The sequence below is a fragment of the Styela clava genome, chromosome 4 (assembly GCF_964204865.1).
Source record: "Styela clava chromosome 4, kaStyClav1.hap1.2, whole genome shotgun sequence".
NCBI lineage: Eukaryota > Metazoa > Chordata > Ascidiacea > Stolidobranchia > Styelidae > Styela > Styela clava.
In genome coordinates this window covers 241,097-264,634 of record NC_135253.1, presented here as the reverse complement: position 1 = coordinate 264,634, position 23,538 = coordinate 241,097, and the positions used below count along the sequence as shown (strand labels likewise).

General features: G+C 36.9%; 1 protein-coding gene across 2 annotated transcripts in view; it reads left to right on the top strand.

Annotated features, from left to right (window-relative positions):
• The window catches only part of LOC120326949 (elongator complex protein 6-like), an 86,672-nt gene extending 70,434 nt beyond the window's left edge, over window positions 1–16,238 (top strand). The window contains exons 2-3 of one of the 2 annotated variants that reach the window (XM_039393304.2): window positions 13,036–13,355; window positions 14,697–16,238. In XM_039393304.2, the coding sequence (XP_039249238.2) occupies window positions 14,744–15,517 (774 nt within the window). In that variant the 5' untranslated portion in view covers window positions 13,036–13,355; window positions 14,697–14,743 and the 3' untranslated portion in view covers window positions 15,518–16,238. Of the gene's footprint in view, window positions 1–13,035; window positions 13,356–13,666; window positions 14,266–14,696 lie in introns of those variants that run through there. The other variant, XM_039393305.2, reaches the window with a different exon arrangement.
• Window positions 16,239–23,538: the final 7,300 nt, after the last annotated feature.

Below are 23,538 nucleotides of genomic sequence, written 5' to 3'. Positions count from 1 at the left end.
CGAATATTAAATTATTGAATGGCATTTTACTATTAGAATATCGGGTACCACGTGATCTGCGCCGCTTCACTAGAACACAGTACGTCTCCGGACCGATCATGAATTGGGCGAGAATTCACCTACAACGCTCGCTAACAGCCAAAAGCGACAAATTTGAAAAATTGTCTTTGCGTCGTGGTGTTATTTGTTTTCTTTGCGTTTCAATCGTTCATTTCTATTTTGCTAAAAAAGGTACCGACACCGTTTCCTAAATTTAGAAACGTCAATTTAGATTAGGTATTCAAAATATCCCAGATTTTGAACTCCATATGATTGGCGGCACGTGATTAGCCGTTTCATGCATGAACCAAACATAAATTTGTTTAACGAAAATTAAAAGTTGAAATAACTTTCGCATGAAACCATACATAGTATAACACGAACAAGCTATGACCAGAAAAGAAATGGGTGGACCTGGACATAGTTCTCTTAATGTAATTTCAAATAATTCTTTAGTGATTCCTTTCATTCTTGACCAAGTAATGTTTCGAAATGGTAAACATTTTACTCAGGCATGCATGGCGGGTGGAGTGTAGAAATCGTGAAGGAGTATAACGCAAAATCAATTGTGAATTTCGATGTAACAACGCTCGCTGTCTCGTTCACGAATTGTTGTATCATCGGAAATTATTACATTCGTTATATTTTGAGCATTTGTGCAAGGGCGTGACATTATCAAAATCGTCAAGAGATGTAAAAGTGAATTTGGAAATTCCTTAAATAAAAATGGGGAATTACTCGGTAACGATATTAGCTATAATGATCGCGGGGTTTGTTGAAAGAAAACGTCGGAACTTGAAAGAGTTAGTTATAATTAGCGCCTGGCCATCTATTAGGCATAAAAGTACAAAAGCGTAATTTTTTCAGCATTAGGTCGCATATGTAAATTATTATTCAAGAAGCGCTGTTTATTGACATCATGTCGTCAAATGGCCACGCAGAAATGCTTTTATTGCCGAATTATTCAGTCACTATTTTAAATCAACATTCGGGATTGACGCAATCGCAGCTTTGCGAGGTTTATCTGTAAAGTAACATAGACACCATAGAAAAGCATAGCAAAGTTAATTACGGTATTGTCTTAATAAATATCTGCAACCCGGTATCGATAATAATATTATCGTTCGCTTAATGTGATTGTAAATTTACAAACGTTGATAAGTAATAGGAAAGTCAACGCAAATGATAAAAATTAGAATATTTTCAATTTGGGTTCTGAAATCAATTCCTAATGGTTTTAACAGCTGTTGCCGACGTGAACACACGTTTGAACCCAAAATATAAACTTAAACGCCGACCGGAAAGAATTAATACTTGCAAATAACAGAAAGGGCGGTATATAGATTATATATCGCCGCAAAAACGGTCACGGTGACAGAAACATTCAGCGATTATGACGAAATTAACCAGTTATAAAACGCTTTGTAGCCGATTTTTCAATGTCTTTATTAATTTCCAAGGGGATTATCGACCGACGTTCTGGACCTCCTGTTGTGTATAAAAAATATTCGTTATTCGACTATTCGGTATTCGTTGAAAATATTCGAATTATTCGATTCGAAAAAAATATTCGATTTTGCCCACCCCTATTTACCATCATGATGAATTGCAGTTTCTCGAAGTTATCAGGGTGTTCGCATAAAACAGTTGATTGATTTTAGCAAAGATTAGGAACTATTATCTTGTCTGGTAAGAGGATTGCTAATGCTAGGGATGTAACGATGTTGGTCAGTTGTTATACCGCTGCCAATTTCAGGTTAAATTCTACCTCGCTCCTCAATTGCTATGCTTTGGAAAGGTTCACGTCACACATTCTTGGTGTCAATATCATTGCAGTAAGATTCACGCTACTCTGACCGTGATATTGACGATGGAACAAGAGACTTATAGATTGAAACTGGTCATACATAAATCTTCTTGTGAATCCAATTTCCGAACTATGGCCACAGAACAGTTGATGCAATTTTAGACGAACAATAAGAATACATACAAACTATCGGATCTGCCCAAATGAACTACAAAAGTTCTCAGGAGTAATTAATCCAAACAAGTCATCAGAATAATGATATATGTATATCAATGCTTTTATTCAATGTGAAATGGTTCATTTTGCCCAAATGCGTTGACATGGCTGTAGGGTGTTAAACTATGTAGGCGACTTTGTTCGACGGTGTGGCCGAGGCCGGTTACGGCATCGAGTTCATGTATCTGGAAACAAAATAACTGGCTCACTCATCCCTTCTTGTATGCGTGCCTGAATTTTCTATCACAAACATGCGACGCACATTACACGTGTAACGTACCGACAGTCTATGAAATAATTGTCCAAGTTTAGAATGTCTGCCAATATGACCTGACGTCAAGTTTCCTCTTGATAGTCACTTCAAGTTATGCTATTTAATTTATTAATTAACAATCTCAACACAACCAAATACTCCAAACAAAACGACAAGCATACAATAAAGCGACAAGTACCAGGCAGCACAACGCAAGAAAACAGAATATACAAAATAAAAACACTTCGAACAGTACTGATGATAGCTAATTCCCTGACAACAACCAAAAATACAACGCTAAAATACCTGCAATGGCACTGTACTGAAACAATAATATCAACCTACTGTCTAGCAAAAAAACAACCAACAAATCCCCATCCCGCAGTCACAAAACCACAAACAAACATCCCTGATAACCCACCGGAGACCAGAGGCACTCCCACAGACACTCATGACCAGAATCTAACCCAACCACACTGTACCGATACCAACCACACCCAAAAGAACACAACCGACAGTGTCACAGCGCCAGCGCCAAAATACCAAATAAGACAATATTATCACATGACAGCATTTATCAGCATCAATCAAAAACAAAACAGGCATGCTATTGACCAAAGCCTTGACATGCCATCCATTAGTCCATTTAAAAGAAGAAATCATAGTCGATAGAAGTGGGTCCACATCATCATCAAAAATCCTGTTAGCAGGGAGTGCGGACCCCATCCCCGCTGCTTCGAGTTCAAAGGCTCCTTCTATTTCTGCGTGAAATATTACGTTTAGAAGATATCCTAGCGTGCTCTCGCCAAAAAGAGAGACACGAGGCACTCCCACAGACACTCATGACCAGAATCCAACCGAAAAACCAACCACACTGTACCGGTACCAACCACATCACACCCAAAAGAACAAAACCGACAGTGTCACAGCGCCCCCAAAGCCAAATAGACAATAATATCACATGACAGCATTTAACAGATAAAACAAGGGTCGTCACACACGCTATGAACTTTATTCTTAGGTTTTCTCGTTTTTAGGCATTTCTGTTATATGATTTGTTTAATTGGTTGTCACTGTATATATGCTCATTGGTTGTCAGAATGCCGAAATAAACTGGATTGCATGGCTAGGATGTCCGCCATCCAAGTTCATGAGTGTGGAAAGACTCATTCATCGTTACGATGCGCACAGTTTGCTGTGTGTGTAAAGTTGTCATTATTCGCATCTAAAACTTATTGCCAGATTTTATATCGTGTGTGTTTATTTTATTGTGTTCTTTGACTGTTTTTGGTGGACGGTCTCGCACCCTAATTGTGCATTTCGAACTTTGTCCTTAAATTATGCTCGTTCTCCAGGTCTTCTCCATTTTGGTTGCGTTTAATGCCGGAGCGACCGAAATGAGGCGGCTCACCATTGTCAATCTTTTTATTTTAATTGCGACAACCACAAATGCTGCGAAACTCCGACTAAAAAATAGCACTCAACAGCAAACCAGACAAACGCAACGCATTTGAGCAGCATGTCTGACTTCGCAAACAATTTTCACGCCAGTATGTCGCAATAACGCTGCGTACTCGGCGCCAGGGTTAAAAAGTCTCACTTCAGTCCGAATAAGACCTCAAAAACGAAACGATTCTTGCTAACAACGCGACTGCCGACTCGCAGCTAACCAATCGTACTTAGTCAGCTATTCAGACTGTGCCCAACCCACATTTTATTCTGAAAACCCAACTTCCGAGCTTCCAAATCAAATTAGATGGTGAATCTTGGGTGTCGCTGCTCGATAACCAAATTTGTGTTGAACTATGTATGATATTTTTTTGCTGGTTTGAAAAAATAAAATTGACTATGACTATACGATACCTCATGATAATCATAAAGTTAGCATACCATCATATATTTGTAGCCGGTTTTCATTGTTTTCACTTTCTAATGCTGGCCACATTCCCAAAAGTGATATAAAGAAGAACACATAATAACATTATCTCGATTCAAGATTAATGAACTTTATATGTGGGGAGCATATATTTATTTCTTGTCAAACATGGCCAAAACAAGAATTTTACAACAAAATTCATAAATATCGGTATCGCACCCATAGGCTGCCAGATTGATCACATAAATAATTTGATGATGACTTGATAAAAAAAAAACATTATCGGACAATATTGAATAATGGCATTCACAAAACAACAAGGATTGCATAATTCAGAAATAAAGCTCTTGATGATAACTTCGAGCTTTTTAAATAAAAACCAGTAACACACAAGTACTGAAGTACTTATAGCAAGAAGTTTACACAAGACCATTAAAAGTACATATATTAAGGCAGTGGTTCCCAAACTTTTTAGAGTTGAGACCCACTATTTTTTACCACAGCTTATGGCGACCCATTCAACTTTAATAAATTATTAAGACATTGATGGAGGAAACAAATTTATTTTCTCAAATTGAATTTTCAGTGAAGATAGTGAGAAAGATGAGCTTGTTTCTTGCTATTTCCCATAATAACCTTGACATTTATTTCAATTTCAGATAGTTTTAGACGAAAAAAATTGAAAATGTTGCAGTTTATTTTGAAATTTGCTTTTAAATTTGATTTGCCACCGATCCTAATAACCAGTATAACGAGAATATCGGTTGGAAACCGAAGACTTATCGATCGATAGTTAGGGGATCCCCCAAAACAGAAACTGCAGTTTCGATTCATCCGCTCTTGTAACTTGCGCACTGCGCATCGCACACACTCGGCGGGTTTCAAAATTCTCTCGCTTTACAAAAATCTAGATCACTATATCAATAATTGATTGATAACTCGCTAATTATACTAAATAATTCGCCCAAAATCAATAGGCTTCTGGTCCGAGATAAGATGAATGCACATGCAAAGTCTGGAGCAGATTCAATCTCGCTTTCGTGAGATATCGCGTGCATTTAACAGACACACAGACAGACAAATACCTATCAATATACTTACCGATCTTAAGATCGATAAGTAATTAATCAAAGCTTTCTACATTTTTCACGACCCACTGAGATTCCTCTTGCAACCCACCAGTGGGTCGCGACCCATAATTCGGAAACCGCTGTATTAAGGTGTTTATACAATGAGTTTGAAAATGTTTATATAGGGAGAGATATATTTTTTCGCGTTTAGAACCGGCCCGATCGTTATAAAAAAAAATGGCAAAACGACCTATTTTGTCCCGAAAAATGAGGGTCTTACAATTCCGGTCACCATATTTACAGAAGAAAAGTAAATATATATAGGTGTATATACATCGACAACGAGTTTAAAAAGTTTGTATAGGGGAAGATATATTTATTCCCGTTTAAAACTGGCCCGATCGTCAAATTTTTAAAAAGTGGATTAGTTGGTCTTAGTAGCAAGCCACCACACCACGTCAAGGTGTCAACCATCGTGGTGGTTTTCATTTTAAACTGGCGACGATCGAGAGAGAAAACCCTTAACTTTAGCATATATTGCGAAAGGTAAAACAGACTGATCATTTGAGTGTCCATGAAGCCGATGGATCTGAAAAATAATTGTTAGGCATTGGTGGAAAAGAACAAAAAATTTTAGCATCGATTGCACTTCTCGAGTGTCTCGGTTGACACGGGAGCATTGCACATTCCGGGTTGGTACAATTCCAAACACGAAGTGCATACTATCATAGTCTAATTTTGTTTGTGGGGCAGTCGGCAGTTACAAAAAATTCTGAATATCCGTAAAATTCGTATTAGTTTTATTGTGGTTTCGGTGAAAATCGTTCAGAACTTATACCATCATAAATTTTAATTCATAGATTTATTTTATCAAAATCTATATCCTTTGGTCTAATTCTTTCGCAGAGAGCTACGCAAACACTTATTGCAAATGGTCCACATGATGCACCTGATATTTGTTGCTGAACGGGAAGAAATTCAATATGTAGTTTGTTTGTTTACAAGTCAACTTTGGACATATGTACTATACCAAGTTTCGAAAATCAATTTTGGGTGACCTAAATCGCAACGCCATTGATTGAGAAGACGCCCCAGAGATAAGTTAGTATATTTTGATTTTCCCGAAAAAATCATACACAAAACACAAACAATGAATACACAAAAGATTGGGAAAATCGGGGAAACTGGCAAAATCTTTATGAAGGTTTAATACATGTAAATATACATGCGCCAGTTTACCCACATTCAACACACAAACATATATTCAAAATTAAAAAGACAAAGACACGAACGGCTGTCATTCGGGCGTCAAACTTGTGTAACATAAACACTCGGTGGGTCCCGATTAATAAATACACTTTGATGGGATGGAATGCATGGCTATGGTTGTGGGATAAGTACGCGTAGGGTACGGTACCTAATGTGTCCCACTGCGACTCGAAGATACAGGGTAACTGGAGACGCGTCCTGTCCCTTGGGTCCCCAAATAATGTCTTCAATCTATGCACCAACTGACCAACACACACTGCAACCTTTACACCAACAATTCCGTAGACTTGTGTTGAAAGAAACTTTATTATCTTGTTTAAACACATCTAATGTTGACGTCAGTGATAACAGTGTTAGGGTTAGTGTCGGCGTTAGTGTTAGTGATAAATTGACTGTTTTTGACAAGGACTCAAAAAACAGCCATAAGTATGCTATAATACAAATAAAAACAATAAGTGACAGACGTATTCGATACAACAAAAATACAGCAATCCTCACAACCTATCGGACAATATATGGATAAACATAATCATTTCAATTCTAGAATTCCTACCTGATAATCATTTAGTAATATAACCAGAAAATAGTAAAACCTATAAGCTATAATTTCTGCAGTCGCGCAGAATCCCCCCTAATAAGCAAAGCGCAACAAGCGTCTACCTCGTGGCAAGTAAAATTCTAGAAGGCCGTAAAGCGCGGGGGAATAAGTGACTATTACGTCACAGTAAAGATGGGCAATGTAAACTCACAATGCGCGACCAACTTAAGGTGCTTAAAGTGAAGGACTCAAGGTCCCATAAAATGCATGCAAACATTTCTTACAATGGTATGCGTATCACAACAGTGCTTTTCCTACAAAAATATGGAAAAAAAACTCTCGTTGACGTAAAATGGTGATGCTGTAGTTCAATGTTCAGATGATGTACGTTTCAGTATAACTTTATCAGGCATATTATATAGGCGAGCTTTCAGAGATCTAGACTCTAGAGCAGTGTTTCCTAACCCGAGTCCGCGTCTCAAATGAGTCCGCGGAGCGTTTGAATGAGTCCGCAACGAGCCAGAAACTCACTGCGGGCCGCAAACGTTTTTGCGAAACTTATACATCGGCCAAGTTACGATTTACGTTATAATTCAAATAAAACATAAAAAGCAGGTTTATTCGCATAACATTAATCGAGTCAATAATTACTTAATGTTGAATAGGGCCTGGCATATATTCGAATATTCAACTGTTAGAATAGAAATTTACTATTCGAAAATTTGGTAACAGGTGACGAGACAGGTCACTTGCGCGTCGCTTAATCAAACGATTGGATTTCACAACTCCCTTGCGGATTTCCGTCAAAAACAGGAGTCAGCACGTGCGTGGATAGATACCTAATTGGTGTTTCTCGCAAGCTCGAACGAGGAATGGAATATTTTTTTTTTCTGGTAGGTGTCAATGGTGGCAACCTAGATTTTCTAAATTGAAAAGCGGCAATACTAAAAATAAAACGGAGAACACCATAACTTTTGTTTTATGATGAACTGCGGCCGATTAAAGGCGCTTTTCTAGACATTGCAAATTGCGGAATTTCGGGTGCTACTGTAGTATACGCATCAGGGAATTTTTCCTTAGGATACTTTGCTTTACTGACTCCACATTGATACGTACAGTACTGGAGCGCCGTAAGTGTTGTACGAACAGTTCAGATCTGTCAAATTCATATATACGAATCGAAACAAAATGTATTCGGGCACTTTACCAAGCATTTTTGTGTCCACGGATTGTCTTGATATTGTAGTAATGCTTTTATTTCGTCAACACAACCGCAGAATAAAATGATCACAATTAAATTAATATATATTACAGCAATGCGATGAATATAAATTTTTTTATTTACTAATAACCTTTAATTATATTTTCAATAAGTACTAAATCAAGTTGTACTTTTTATAAATTTATAGCAGATAATAGGATTTTTTTAACGGCGATAACAAATTCGCAAGATCGCAAAAAATATGAATAAAAACTAAATATAACCGGGCAATATATTCTCACAATATTATGTTTACAGATTGCCGTGGTATCTTAAAGAAGTAATGCTTTCATCTTGTCATATGTCGACGCAACCGCGAGTGACCATGGACACAATTTAAATAGAAAGACATTTCCAATTCTCGTCGTTGTCATGGATTGAATATTGTGCGACAGAAAAGGTCATTTATACAGAAAAAGTCGGCTCTTTTAACAAACGCGTAATTGCGGCGAATTTCCGATTTTAAAATTCGTTAAAATTCTGTTGTGTTTGGTTTTATTACTTCCTCACACAGAGTACGGTTGCAATAACTGACGTTAAGTCTACAAATGTTTTACCGGCGAGAAAATAGTCTGTGTCCAGAAAAGGTTGGGAAACGCTGCTCTAGAGTCTAGTAGACAGTGGTTGTAAATATACACCTTTCGATTTATCACTATCCTGATTTCTACATCTTTTACCCCATTTCTCAACTTCTTGCTCAATTTGGTCTCTGTTTTCGACCTTCCTTTTTTGGGACTTACAATCAAATCATGATATTCCCTAATTAGGAAACCCTGAAGTTGACGCTACAGGGATCTCGTCATTAAACCGGCTGTTGTTAAAACGAGCATGCTTTAGCTGCTGTGGACTTTTGTCCATGATTCCCTGTGTTCGATTTTCTTTTACCAAGTTTTGTTTGTTAGAGACCGAGGATTTTGCGTAAAAATGCATATATATATACCTTTCATAGCCTATTGTTTTACCATACCTGCCCAAATCACCTACTAGTATAAAGCTCCCCACAGATAAATTTTGGGTGCATAAAAACTTTTAAACTTAGTCAATTATTCCGCGCAGTAAAACAGTTTGAACCACATAAACCATCGTCAGTAGCAATTTTGGTAGCTGTAGCAATATCCAGATATAGTAATTCAGTAAAAGGATTACTCTCACTCCATTCTGCATATATAATAATATGATATATAATATTACGAAGTTTTTTTTCTTTACTTGTTGGCCTCTTAGACTTTCGCGCATAAAAACCTTTGCAGGAAATCGTTCGGTCAATTCCGAAACATCAGAACGAATTGTGACGAAAAGTTTGAAATATTTGCAATGTTGAGCCGATTCGTAACAAAAGTTGCAACAGCAAATGGTGACTTACCTTTTTGAGGATGGCGACTAACTAACTATTGCGTAAAAGTAATATGAACTTTGGGCACTGGAAGGCAGTTATCCCACCAGTAGCGTCAATATAGATTATGTCATTTTGAGCATTTTTGATAAATATTCTTGCAGACTGTTCCGACCACAACATAATACTTGGTGGAACTCGTGAAACTTTCTGCAAGTTTTCACGAATTAATTTATTGTTTTTGCCTGAAATTTTCTCAAACAGTCAATCGAATTCCGTTGATTATCAAAATCTGGGACATTCACCACTCTAGCCTCATATGGCGCATGTCTTTGTCCCAGTCCCAACAGAAAAACCTACAGCGGGGGAATCATTCTTCAAAAACACGGAAAGCACGAATTATCAATATAATTTAAATACATAACACTGTCCCGGTTTCTAATTATTATTTTTCGATTCGATACGCCCCAAAACTGAAGAAAAAAAAATTTTTCAAATTTTGTTTTTTTCCAAAAAATCACACTATAAGAAGGCTATATATATATAACATAGTCTCGTGCTATTTTTTGTTTTTGATATTCCAGAAATATGTTCCTTGCGTTCTATGTGTGAAATTTCGAAGGAATTAATACAAACTCATTTTAAATAACTTTGTAGCGACTAAAATGACTTAAATTGATAAAAAATGATTTTTTCTAAATTTCCAAGTCGTTTCCCGAATAGGCCCCAATGTGTAGTAACCATCGTTCACTCATTGTACTGTCATAGGTAGTGGACGTTTACAATCTAATTATGTCGCGATAGTGCGCAAAAGGGCAAATTTCAATTGTACAATTGACATCAACGTTAGGCATGACAGTCGGGTAGGGTTCCATACAGTGGCGTAGCATCCACCCCCGCAACCCCCGCGGTCGCGGGAGGGCCCACAGCGCAATATGCTTGTTTCCTAATGTAAATTCTTTTAATTTATTAAAAGTCGTAAAGAAGTTTTCGTCAATGATTAAGACAAGTTATGTTTTAGTATGAAAATCTCGCTGTAGCGTTGAATTTAAGTCAGTCAAGTCAGCAAATCTTCCGTCACAATGGACAATGTTTATTGATGCGTCGGCGGTATTGCAGCTTAATTGCGGTTGGTTAGTCTAAGTTACGGTGCGATATGTCCTCAATTAAGAAACGAAAGTACGAAGACAAAAACAGAGTTGTCAAGTCAGAATGGGAAGAAGAATACGCATTTACCAGTCAGAAGAATAAACCTTTGTGCATAATCTGCCATAAGCTACTAAGTCAGAATAAAGTTAGCAATGTCAAACGGCACCATGAAACGAATCATGAAAACTTTTTACGAGACTACCCTTGTAAATCAGCTATAAGGAAACACAAATTAAATGAGCTCAAATTATGCATATATTTGAGCATAGTTGCCTTGTTTGTCTATTTATTGTTATTAGGCTCTTGTTTGAATTTCATTTCTGTTCATGGTATTTTGATAATAATTATAAGTTCACAAATTCTGCGGCTTTTTTAAAGTTCTGACTTGCAGCCTGCGGCTCTTATACTAAAAAATTGTGCCCACCCCTGTGAACCTCCCGACCAGCTTTCCAAATTTTCCGTCGTGACTTTTGTGTGCCATGTTAAATTGTTTTCAGGCAAAGATCTTTTTCCGTTCCAAAAATGTGAGAGATGTCTGCTGAGGTAACTTTTCGTTTGCTGTAAACAAGGCGCTGTTCAATTACATACTTGGATGTTTGCTAATTTTGGAAGAACTATATTTTTTCAAGTCAGCAATGTATTTTTTCAGATACTGCAGTACTGAGATCACCATAGATTTTTCATTTTCTGTGTGCATAACATAAGGTTATGCATTATGTTATTCCAGCCCCCACCTAATTACGTCACTGTGACGCCACAGTAACGTGATAAGGCCTTCCAAACTATACTTAACTCAAACTATAAACCAAGTGGGACAACCAGTGCAATGATGCATATTGGACGCCATTATGGGTCTGGCGAATCGCGGTAACGCGGCAGCCTCGGTTTGTTTTAGCTTCGTCAGTCTGCTTATCAGGTCTCGTTTATCAATTTGTTTGGAGATTTGTTACTGTTTTGCATTTTATTCGGGTAAGCTCAGTATTTTTCGTTTGCTATTTGCCTAGCGAAATAATAATGGTATCGTGCGGTTCCGTGAAAGTTGCGATAGTTATCTATCTTATTATACCGTGGGAGTTATGGAACTTTGAAACCTCATATCTCACTAACCTTATATTATATTTAGAAAAGTTTTATATTGTTTGAAGGATTCTAGGAAACTAATCATAATTATGAGATGGGGGTAAAATGTCGCGATTATCGTACAAACATCGTAAAAAATTGAAAAGCGTGAATTTTTTTTGAAAGGCCTTCGAATTAAATAAATAAACTTCGATTTGATATTTACTAGGTGATCTGGCGACGCCATCATGTCTTCCACGTTCTCGTTGATAAAACCTAATTGTAATTTTAAAGATATCCAACAGTGAAAAATTAGCCTTCAAGACGCGGCGTTCAATTTTTTTGTTTTGGCCATTTAGTTACGTCCCATAATCAGATACCAAACGTATATATCATGACCCTTGTTTTTTAGGAATTATTATCTATGTTTAATCAATTGTTACCACAATCGTTACTTAACTCTTTTTCGGTCTTACACACATGATACAAATTGATAGTTTTATCCAATATTTATGCCACCCATCCACAAAAGCAATCCTATTTTTGCGCAAAGTAGAAACTATATTTCGCGCCAATATTAATGCCTTTCATAATATATGCTCGTCAAGTTACTTTTGTGACAGATGAAGTTGACTGCTTGAAATATAATTTCACATCGATAATATTTATTATTTTATACACTCCATTAATAGATGTTCTTGTAACCTTGACATATACCGTTATCCTCCATTCCATTTATCATGTACAAATAGTTGCGAGTTTTTGTAGTGTAATTTGTATTGCAGTTCTGTCAGTTTGTTAAAATAAGTTTTGTGCAATTAGCGACACTTACATCAGGAACTCTTATAATAAAATGTGTGTATCTTTGTTTAATATTTTTGGTCTTATTGGTTGTTGATTTATCGAGGTAAGTTGGATGAACTTTAACCTTAACTTCGTATATGCTGACCATACCGCCGAGCCGAGTTATCTGAGAAACATCTGCGGCAAATTAAAGTCGGGTATGGGATTAGTTTTACTGTATTGTTTGTTTTCGGAAGCATGGACTTGGTGGTGGAGGAAGCCGTAACCGACCAGCGGTTACGTGAACCACCCAACGACGGCGAGGAGTCCAGCGATCCTCTCGAACATTACCATCCCTGCATGCCACGCAGAGTAGTTAGAGGTGCGGTGGCGAGCGTATTCCTAACGCTTAGCCCGTTGAGCAACACCGCCGCGCCAGCACTTGTGTAATGTGTTATAGTCACTTTGACTTAACTGTCATCCAAGACGCGCAGACGATCACCCGAAATTGAGCGGGCTATTTTACTCACTCGTTTTCTCGTCGCAACGATTCCGATATGAGAGAGGTCGCTGGCGTCATTGAGTTCGTTTTAGCTGGCAAAGATGTCATTTCGGGCGATCGTAACTATACTTTGGCAAGCTCTTTGACGTGATTATAAGGTCGTGGTGACGCAATCTTTGAATGAAGGTCCAGCCGGCCAGGTGCGTGTTACTTAGGAATAACATAATGTAAATCCTACCCTACCGTATCCTAACATATGCAAAAATGGTTGAGCCATGTCAACTAGAAGTACTGGGTCTCATGTAGTTTCGCACGGTACCTAACATACTTCTAGTGGGCGTTGCATAACAATTTTTTCACGTATCAATCCTAACCCCCACCTGACTACGCCATTCAAAAATTACGTCACTATGACGTCACAGTGACGTAATGGAGCTCATCAAACCATACAAACTGCCATACAAGACGCGCAGACGAGCCCCCGAAATCGAACAGCTATTTTTCTCGTCACCACGATCCCAATAGGAGAGAGATCGGTGACGTTAGTCAGTTCTTTATCGTCGGCGCCAATGCCATTTCGGGCGATTGTACGTATATTTGGCAAGCTCTATGACGTGATTGTGATGTCGTAGTGACGTAATTTTTGGATGGTGTAGTCAGATGGGGGTTAGAATTGACATATCAAAAAATTGTCATGCTACGCCTACTAGAAGTACGTTAGATACGAAAGTACATGAGACCCGAAGTACTTGCGCCTAGGTTAGCGGGCATGCGCCCTTAAATATATTTCCTTTTATTGATTTTATATTGTGGAATTTCCCACTGGTCCTGGATTTCTAAAAATAATACAGTAATAATTAACGTTACATACATACCACTATGGTACATGGGTGACTTGCTGTGGCTCCTACAACCCCAATCCCTTGTGCTAGTGTGTTGGTGTGCGTGAAATACTTTATTTTTTTATGCTGAATATATAGTAACGGTATGTGTAAAGTGTTTCGAATAATCATATTAAAGGATAAAAGTGTATTGTCGATTTACTATAAGTATAACCCAGCCTCAAATTCAGGTAGGCCCAGTAAAGAGGTGATCTCCTATATGTAAAAGGTAAAATTGCAAGATTATTACATAGCTTCATTTTCGATTACATTTTTATATCTACAAAAGCATTTTTTTATACCAAATGTTAAAGGTTTTTATCGGGTCTTGTTCCATGTTTATCTGCGCAGCAGAAATGAATGGCATAAACGTGCCGACTGTTTCAGAAGCCGTTTCATGGAAAATCCAGATTTTGGAACTTTCGAAAATCTTTCATAGTCCTTTCGACTAATTTTCCAATGTTAGATAAACTGATCTTATCATCTGTGTATCAAGTAGTACGTACTAAAATTTGTTCTACATTATCATCTTTGCAACCTCAAATATATAGCTGCACCTCAAAATACAGATAATATTGAATTACTCATTTTTAAGCTACATTAAATCTGCTGAGCTATTTTTATTCATGCATAATAAACTGACTCTCTTTTATTTTCCAGTTGATGTCAGTTATATATGAAAACCTTATCAAACTATATAGGTTCAAATGTTTGAAGAATTGAATCAACGGCTGGGGTGGGGTTCAGCTGCTCCTTTGGAGAAAGGGCTTTTACTGATATCAAGTGAAGATACAGATGGAGGATTTTTACTCCATCACTTTCTTTCACTTTTTGTGAAGCACAAACTTCCAGTACTTCTTGTGACTCTATCCCAATCATTTTCTCATTATGCGCAAGCTTGCATGAAAATTGGTGCAAATCTGGAAAAAGCAAGAACAAATGGTCATGTTTGTTGCATTAACATTATGGAGGAACTTGTATCTAACTACTTGGAATTTAGACAGTTAGACGAAGAAGAAGAAGAAGAAAAAAATATCAATTTAACAAAGACCTCTAACATAAATCATATCCAAGAGATTTTTTCCATTGTCAATTCCAGAATTGAAGGTTTAAGTGACACTATGTGTACAAGTCTACTTGTGATTGATGATATATGTACACTGTTTGGACTTGGTTTTTCGGTATGTGATATTGAGCGGTTTGTACACTACTTGACTATTGTGTCGAAAACTAAGCGTATGCTCCTTGTTATACTAATGCCATGTTTTCGAGAAAGTAAATATTGCAGATTGTCAAAATTTCTGACATATTCAGCTCAAATTATTATTAAAGTTAGTGCTTTACCATCTGGTCATAGCAAAGATGTCCATGGCTGTCTCCAGATCCTCAGAAAAGACACCCCAGACTCTATTTGGCAATACAAATTGCATGACAAAAATCTTCATATATTCGCTAAAGGAACATCCTCGGCAGTTTTGTAAAAAAAATTAGAAAATTGCATATATTTAGATCCGTATTTGTCAAAGAAAGCTTGAATTTTTCTATATGGAATTATTTGAGGTTACTAAGTAGTACAGGATACTAATCTGACTCAAAAAAAGGATTAATAGGTCAGCATGTTCAGATGATATGTCTGTTAACATGATTTAACAGCAAAGGATCAAGAGGATGCCTCTATAATATTTTATTTCCTTCGATAATATATATATTACAATAAACTTACCGGTGAGTTAAACAAACCAACTCACAATTATAAGTTATTATTATTGACAGTTGAAATTCTAGCATACATTGAACAATTGTTTTTCGAGTATCGCATTTAAGGAGGAACACATAATTTTCGGTTCCATTACATTTGAACCCACGTACATTTGAACCCATGACAATTGCACCTGTATGCTATTGCACCTATGGAATTTGTTTTGTATCACGGATAGTTAAACCTATACTAACCCTAACCCATGGGTTTTAGCACCCGCATATAGATTGAACCCGTGGATATACGCATGGGTTCAAATGTACGGCACCATAATTTTCATATCACTCGTTTAAATGGTCTCTTTCTTTATTATCTTACAATGTTCATTTTCTGGAGTGGGGTTTTGCTCGATTATTCGCGTCTCTTCCTCATGGCAGATTTCCATTTAAAACAGGGTAATTCGTCTTATTAATAAGAAAAATACATGAGAATTATTCACTTTGCATACGGCTGGTGTCGAAATATCATACTAGAATTTCCAATATTTTATGACGTGGAAACTATTTTTAGAGTTGATGTCAATATATTCACAATTATCGGTTAATTTGTTACAGTATCGCATGTGTTCGCGAATTCTTAGACGCCGAAGTCTAAATATAGAGGAGCGATGGAAAGAAATGTCTACCCCAAATTGTTTGAATCTAAAACGAAAATTTGAGCCTATGTATTATACTTTTCCGGGTCCATTCATATGCACATCTTTTTGATATACTGTAGTTGCAGAATGGTTGATGTTTAAAATCTATATGCTTATCTGACAATGCCGAAATTCGAAGTAAAATATATCGTACACTGATTCCGCAAAAGAGCCCATTTCTCAAATAAATATATATATTGACTCAACGGTCACACATTTGTGCAGCTGAGCCCCGAACCGAACATTGCATGAATTAACAGAAGAAAATTTGACAAAATCAAGAATAGCTAGCTTCCTTATAAAATTATTATAATACGTTTTTTATGCGTCGGTTTTATGTGGAAAAGAAGTTAAGGCATTTATAGCTATTATTTTTACTGTAGTTGTACACAAGACTGATGAAAACGGCACTGATCCGGGCGATGTTCCCCTATGAAATACATATTATATGCGTTTGTACTACCATAAATATGTAGCCTACTCGGAGATTATTCTTCCTTCCATACACCTCCAGTAGTTCAACCATGTTCAAATTTGAAATATATATATCGAACTGTTCATTATTTGGGGAGAAGCGCGATTTTTCCAGCAACAAGACCAGCGGTTCTTAAACTTTTTGAGCTGCGCCCCCCTTTGAAAAGTTTTACAAACTTCGCGCCCCCTCCTTTTTTGCTTAAAGAAATGCTTTTGTGGTGGGCAGTTTGTAAGATGCTCAGATTGTTTAGGCATAAAACGCTTCGGTGTACAACTTCGCTATTCACTGTCGTATGTATAAAGCCAAATAATGGTTGGTCATCGTACATTCTCGTTTTTCCTCTCAGTTTGCAATACCTGGTAAAGTCAAACTACGTTTTAGGTAAAACTGAACAGTTTCTGCTGAGAGCTATTTATAAAATTATTTTTAAATTCAGGCTAGGTCTTTTTTTCATGTGGACACAGTATTGACTGTGATTTGGGCATTAACTTAACATTTATGAGCGTTCACCGATTACAATGATGTGCCCAGCCGTGATTTTAATCGAGTTAAACGTTCACATAAGACACGTAAAATTTCAACCAACTGTTTACTTCATCACTATTGAGCGATGCCAAACTTATTTACTGTGTGTTAAAAATAAGCAACAATTAAATTTAGAAGCAGTTCATTTTTTAATAGTTATTATGCATGTGGGCGTTTCTCCGGCCCTTGACCACTGAAAAATAAAGTCGCCAAGGCGTTTGCGATTAAATTTTGTTTAAATCTCGATTGTTTTCGTAAGCGTGGCGTGCTATTTAAGCCGTAAAAATCTTGATTTTGCTGTTTATTCTCCCTAAATCAGAAATTTCCCTCGACATCTTCTTGTGTCGCGAAGACGATTATAATTACTTTTTTTGTTCTCGAATGATTGAACCATGACACCTCTGAGAAAAACGAGTTAGTTTTTATCATATAGTCATCAGCGACGAGATGCTAAAGATAGAATAAAGTAGTGAATCTGCAACCAAATATTTATTTATTGTGAAAGCGAGATTATAAAATACTGAAAATAAATAGGGAAACACCATGAGTTTTGGGTGGACCGCGACAGATTAAAAACACTTTCTTAGACATTGCAAATCTTATAAATTCTTTGTGCCTGCGGCACACCAGTGGTGTTCTGAAACTACCGACTTGGAATAAATTTTACTCCGTGGGATTTTATCGCAGACTAAGGAATTTCTGTAACGGTGATATCTTAAAATTAATCGAGCATTGCGATAGAGCGGAGTAAGAGTTGCAGGGAAAGCTTATAATGGTGAAATTGGCAAGAATACAAATCCAAACAAAATGTAATCGGGCACTTTGCCACACATTTTTTATGGTTGCGGATTACCGTGATCGGTAATGAGTTTATTTTGACATGAGTCGCCGCAACCGCGAGTTACCTTAAACACAAATGAATTAAAATAGAGAGACATTTTGAATTCTTGTAGTTATTATGAGACACCAGAGCATCTCCCCCCTGTGAGCATCTCGCGCCCCAGTTTAAGAACCACTGAACAAGACTGACAACAAATAACATTCGTTTTGTTAAAAAATGACGGGTTATCATTGAATCCAGAGGCGCATCCGGGATTTTTGAAACGAAAGGAGGTTCAAAATCGTTATTTTCTGTGCAATAGTTATTGACACAGTCGCCACGATTAAGCTCTTCTATAAAATATCTGACTTTTTCAAAATGACAAGAAAACGATTTTTCTGTTGCGTGAAATATTCAATCCATGGCCAATACGAGCATTTAAAACAGGGGTTGCCAAACTTTGTTGGCCACGGGCCAAAATTAAAATTGGAAAGAGTGCAGCGCCAAAAGTGCGCGACGGTTTAGCTGTGGTTCTGTGGATTCACATTCATTTGACATTTTTTGAATCATGTTTGTTTGACTCATAATAGCACTTAATGTCGTATTCCTTCAGAACTGGAATACCTCGTTGGCAGAGAAGACAAATCGCTGAAGTTTGATTCTTTTCAATGCAGAAAAACGAACGCTCACATTTATGCAAGAAACGTCAGTTTTCAGCGTCTGGTTTTCGTTTGCATCTCTATCTCTTCTTATATGACTGATAACTAAATTTCTGCCATAGGCTATGCAATAGCGGTACTTACCTAATACCGGTAAAAAAATACCGGTATTCATAATTGAATTGTTACCATAAAGACGTGCTTAAACTGCGATAATGACATAGCAATTGGCGGTATCTAGATTGCAAAAAGGTAGAAACAAAATCTGTTGAACACCATTTCACTAAAGCTAGGCGGGCCATATTAAATCGTTATGCGAGCCGGATTTGGCCCGCGGGCCGCGGTTTGGGAACCCCTGATTTGAAATGTCTTGCTGTATTAATTCAATATAGTAACTATGGTATAGATTCCGACCAGTAGGTTCATACAATAATGGTTCACGTATTAATAGAATTGTAGCCTACTGAAGCCGGTTTTATTATCAATTTGAAACACTGAAATGTTAGCACAAATGTTTTTTGCACGATTCTATGACTTGACGGTTTTATTTATAGGACTCGTTGGCATCTGGCTGGACCGCCGACCTAACAAAGGCTATCTATACAGCCGATACTAATATGCGGTATACTAATATCTGGTCTGCAAAAATTGTTTATCTGGACAAGTCAATACTATTGGACGCGAAAATTTTATGTAAGTAAGTGGTTATCTAGCTGTGACACCCTATGAAGTGTTACTGGCATTAAAAGATCAACAATAAAAAAAACATCAGTCAATTGTTTATAGTGGGCCATTGTTTTATTGTTTCGAATGTTACAAGGCTATTGTTCGAAATGGGCACTAGTGACAACATAGGGGGGAATTATTAATATTATACGAGAGCAAGTAAATCAAGATTTGGGGAAAATCATTATTTTTTTTCCTTTGAGTTCTAAACTATAGAGCATGAACATTAAATCAAAACTCAGTATAACAGACTAATGCTACAAGCGATAATATACAAGATATAATATAAAAATACAACTTGAATATATATATATATAAGGAATAACACATGGTATATATTTACGTTCAATGAACGTTGCAAGTGAGTATCCTTTTTCGACAGAATTTTTTCCCAAAGTAGGATGCCTTCTGTTCTGAGCGATTTTCTTGTTAAATAAAAATGAGCATCGAGGCATGAAATAAGTAAGACCTTTTTGTAACACTCCTTGTGGCATGGCTAATACTCTAAATGCTTGTATAAAAGTGAGTTAAGAACGTGGTGTGATTCAGCAAATAGCATGCAGCGAATTGCCTTGTTATGCAACAGCCCTAGTGGTTTTAGCGCAATTTTATTAGCTCCTTCCCAACTGATAATGCCATATTTTAGATGAGATTATATAAGACTACAATATACAATTTTTAATGCATCGATACCGAGGATTCTACGTAATTTATATAATATTACGAGTGATTGTAAAAACTTTTTCACATAATTACATAAAACATTCGTTCCTCCTATTTTTTTCATTGTCAATTTGGAGATGTATGCATACATATGTATATAAACATTGTGGAAAGTTCAGACGCCTGATTTTCTGTTCTACAGTTCTGGCCTTTGTTTTCAATTGTGTTCGTGTGTTCTGTTCATGCGTATGGCAGCAGTTCGCGTGCAATCGACGAATGTCCAGGTTACTAATCTGCTTATCTAATTGATCTTTTCAGATTTGTGAAATGTGACACAATTGTTGTTTTGTGTGGCATTACTAGAAGCTACTCACTTGCATGGTATATCCTGTTTTCATAAACCTTACCATCTTTAATTGCATTTTGTCGTATTTGGTAATGCATCAATCTTTTTCTTTATAGATGCAACAGATTTTTATGTAAAATCATGTACTTTCGTTTAAAATATACAAAGCGTTGCCATGTTCTACTTTTAATTAGTGATTTCATATCTTACGTCGATTTTTAATTGCCGAATTTTTTTATCGTGCGTATTGCCGTTCGTTACTAATTACCATCCAAACCAACCAAACTTCGGAAAATTTTTCTCTAGATATCAATATATACTAGAGTCCAGTGGTTCCCAAACTTTTTGTACCATCGCCTCTCTACAGTAGTTTATACAAGTTCATCGCCCCCCGGCACTGCGAAAAAAATGTAAAGTCTGAAACGAATATATTACAGACCGAATAACGAGACAAATCATAGTTTATAGTATTTTTTAATGAGATGGATGAGCTTGGTGTTCTTCAGCGAGTTTTTTATACGATCTAAAATTACCCTGTTTACTGATGGAAAGGCGATTTCGTTGTTTTGATAGCAATAGATAGCACAGATGAAAACCCCTCATCATATTAGCGGTCGGAAATGAAAGAATTTAGGGTGCTACCTCCTCAAAAACCGCCGTGTACTCTTGCCTTATAGCATTTAACTCCCTAAATTCATCCCATTTTATATTTTTGCGGGTCGCATATATTTTTTGAGAGTTAAAAACGGAACAGTGGGCAAAAACCGCGACAATTCGTGAACTCAACTCAGTCGTCTTATTAAAAAATTATTACAATGACATTTAATGTGACACTGTCTTGTTGCTGCATCACGCTTGATAGCTTTACGACGCCAAGATTGGAAGATTTTCTAAATGGGCATCACTAATCCCAGTTCTAGCTTGTTCTTTGTAATGTTCATTTTCGAAAATAATTGTTCGCACACATATGTACTTCCAAACATTGAAACGAATGTTATCGCATGGTTTGTCAAATTTTGATAAAGATTTTCGTTAAGATATACTATTACAAAACTTAAGCAGTGATGAATCCCTCGAATAGAATATGAATTTTATTTCCTTATTGCATTGCAATATATTCTAATATTTACTGCGCTATTGAACCCCTGCACTCAGCATCAACTTTTCTGCGTGTTTCCCTTTGTCTAATTATAATGGAATTGTAGGCTCGTTAAACGAGAAGCTGTTTAATATAATTTTAAGGATATAATAAAATTTTGTCTAAACTTGCCTCTCGATAAATTCTGTTACATAAAAAATTTTAATGTAATTTACTCCTCGAGCGTAAAGAAAATTAATTCATCGCCAAAACCGCCGCTTGGTGTTTCCCCGGGCATAGACTTCCTTGTTTACTTCGTGACATTGGCCATTCAGCAAGATGCAAAAATAAACGTAACAATGTCCCCTTTTGCATCCGCTCAGACACATTTCTCACTCAGACAGATTTTCAGGCGTGGTCGTGAAAATTACCTCACTTTGGCGTTTTTGAAATATATTCGTTAGTTTTTAGTTGTTTTTCGGAAATTTAAATATAAATAAAATAAGTTAATGATCACTTTGTCTCCCCAGAAGTTTCAGTTTATTTACAGTAGGCAAAAATTTGGTGTAGAAATATTTTTGATAGATTAGGCTAAAATTCTTTACTGGTACTTAGAATGATAGTTTGAAAAAAATACCCCGTTTTACAGGTAACAACTCGCAAAACCACTCTTAAAATACGCACCGAAAATTTTGAAATGGTAAAGTATAGGAAAAATTTTCCGGGGTCAAAGTTCGGGGAACGGTCCATTTAGTGGAGCGTCCCGGGCCTGATTATTTTACTTCGGCCGCCGTATTTTGCCGATCACTAAGATACGGAAACGACTGTATCTTACTGCGAAGACGAGTCCAGCAATCCTTTCGCGTGTGATAATCGCCTACGTGATTCAAACATACGAAAGCACGCAGAGTACAGTAATCAAGTGCACGATGCGTCGAACAAAAACAGGTTTATAGAAATCGCCCCCTCTGTAGCGTTACTGCCCACCGGGGGGCGATATCGCCCACTTTGGGAATCACTGTACTAGACAACAACGAAAGATTGAAAAACATTTTTCCTGCACCGCCCAAAATTGCCTACAGAAAGTGCCCGACGTCACGAGATAGACTAGTTAGGGCCAAGTTAAAACCTGAATCACCAAGAGAAGTAGAATCAGTTTTCTTCAAATGCAACAGAAAATCATGCACTACCTGCAAACATTCAGAAGAAACCAAAACAAGTACCAGCAGCATCACAGGGATTTAATTAAGCATCAATCAACGAATAACCTGCAATTCGGAAAATGTCATATATATATATATATATATATATATAGGGTTACCATATTATTTTGACTCCAAAGCGGGACGCCTTCTGTAACTTTACAGTTTCCGATTTTACTACATAGGCCTACATTTAAGCCATCCTGGCTGTCTTCATTGACCATATTGTCATCGAGAGTTCATGCGCATAATTATTCTCCGTCTAAATTTCGGGTTCAGTTCGAAAAATAGGAAAGAATATTCATTCATTCTACCGCTTCGTGGGAGCTATCGGCCTATTGAATGCAACCTCCCTCGCTATTTTCCCACTAATTAGGTTGGTAACAAGCATTCCTATTTTTTAAAGCCATGCCGTATACGCGCAGTTATGCTTTATATGAAAACAATGCACATTTCGTTAAGAGGACTATCAAACGACAAGCGAGTTATCAGTCATATATATATATATCGGTACACGAATTAGACAATTAAAGTTTAATAGGTTGAAAATGTTCCCCGATTCGAATTCAAGCGTAAATACAAATCAGTATTCAGCGGCGGCATAAAAAATAT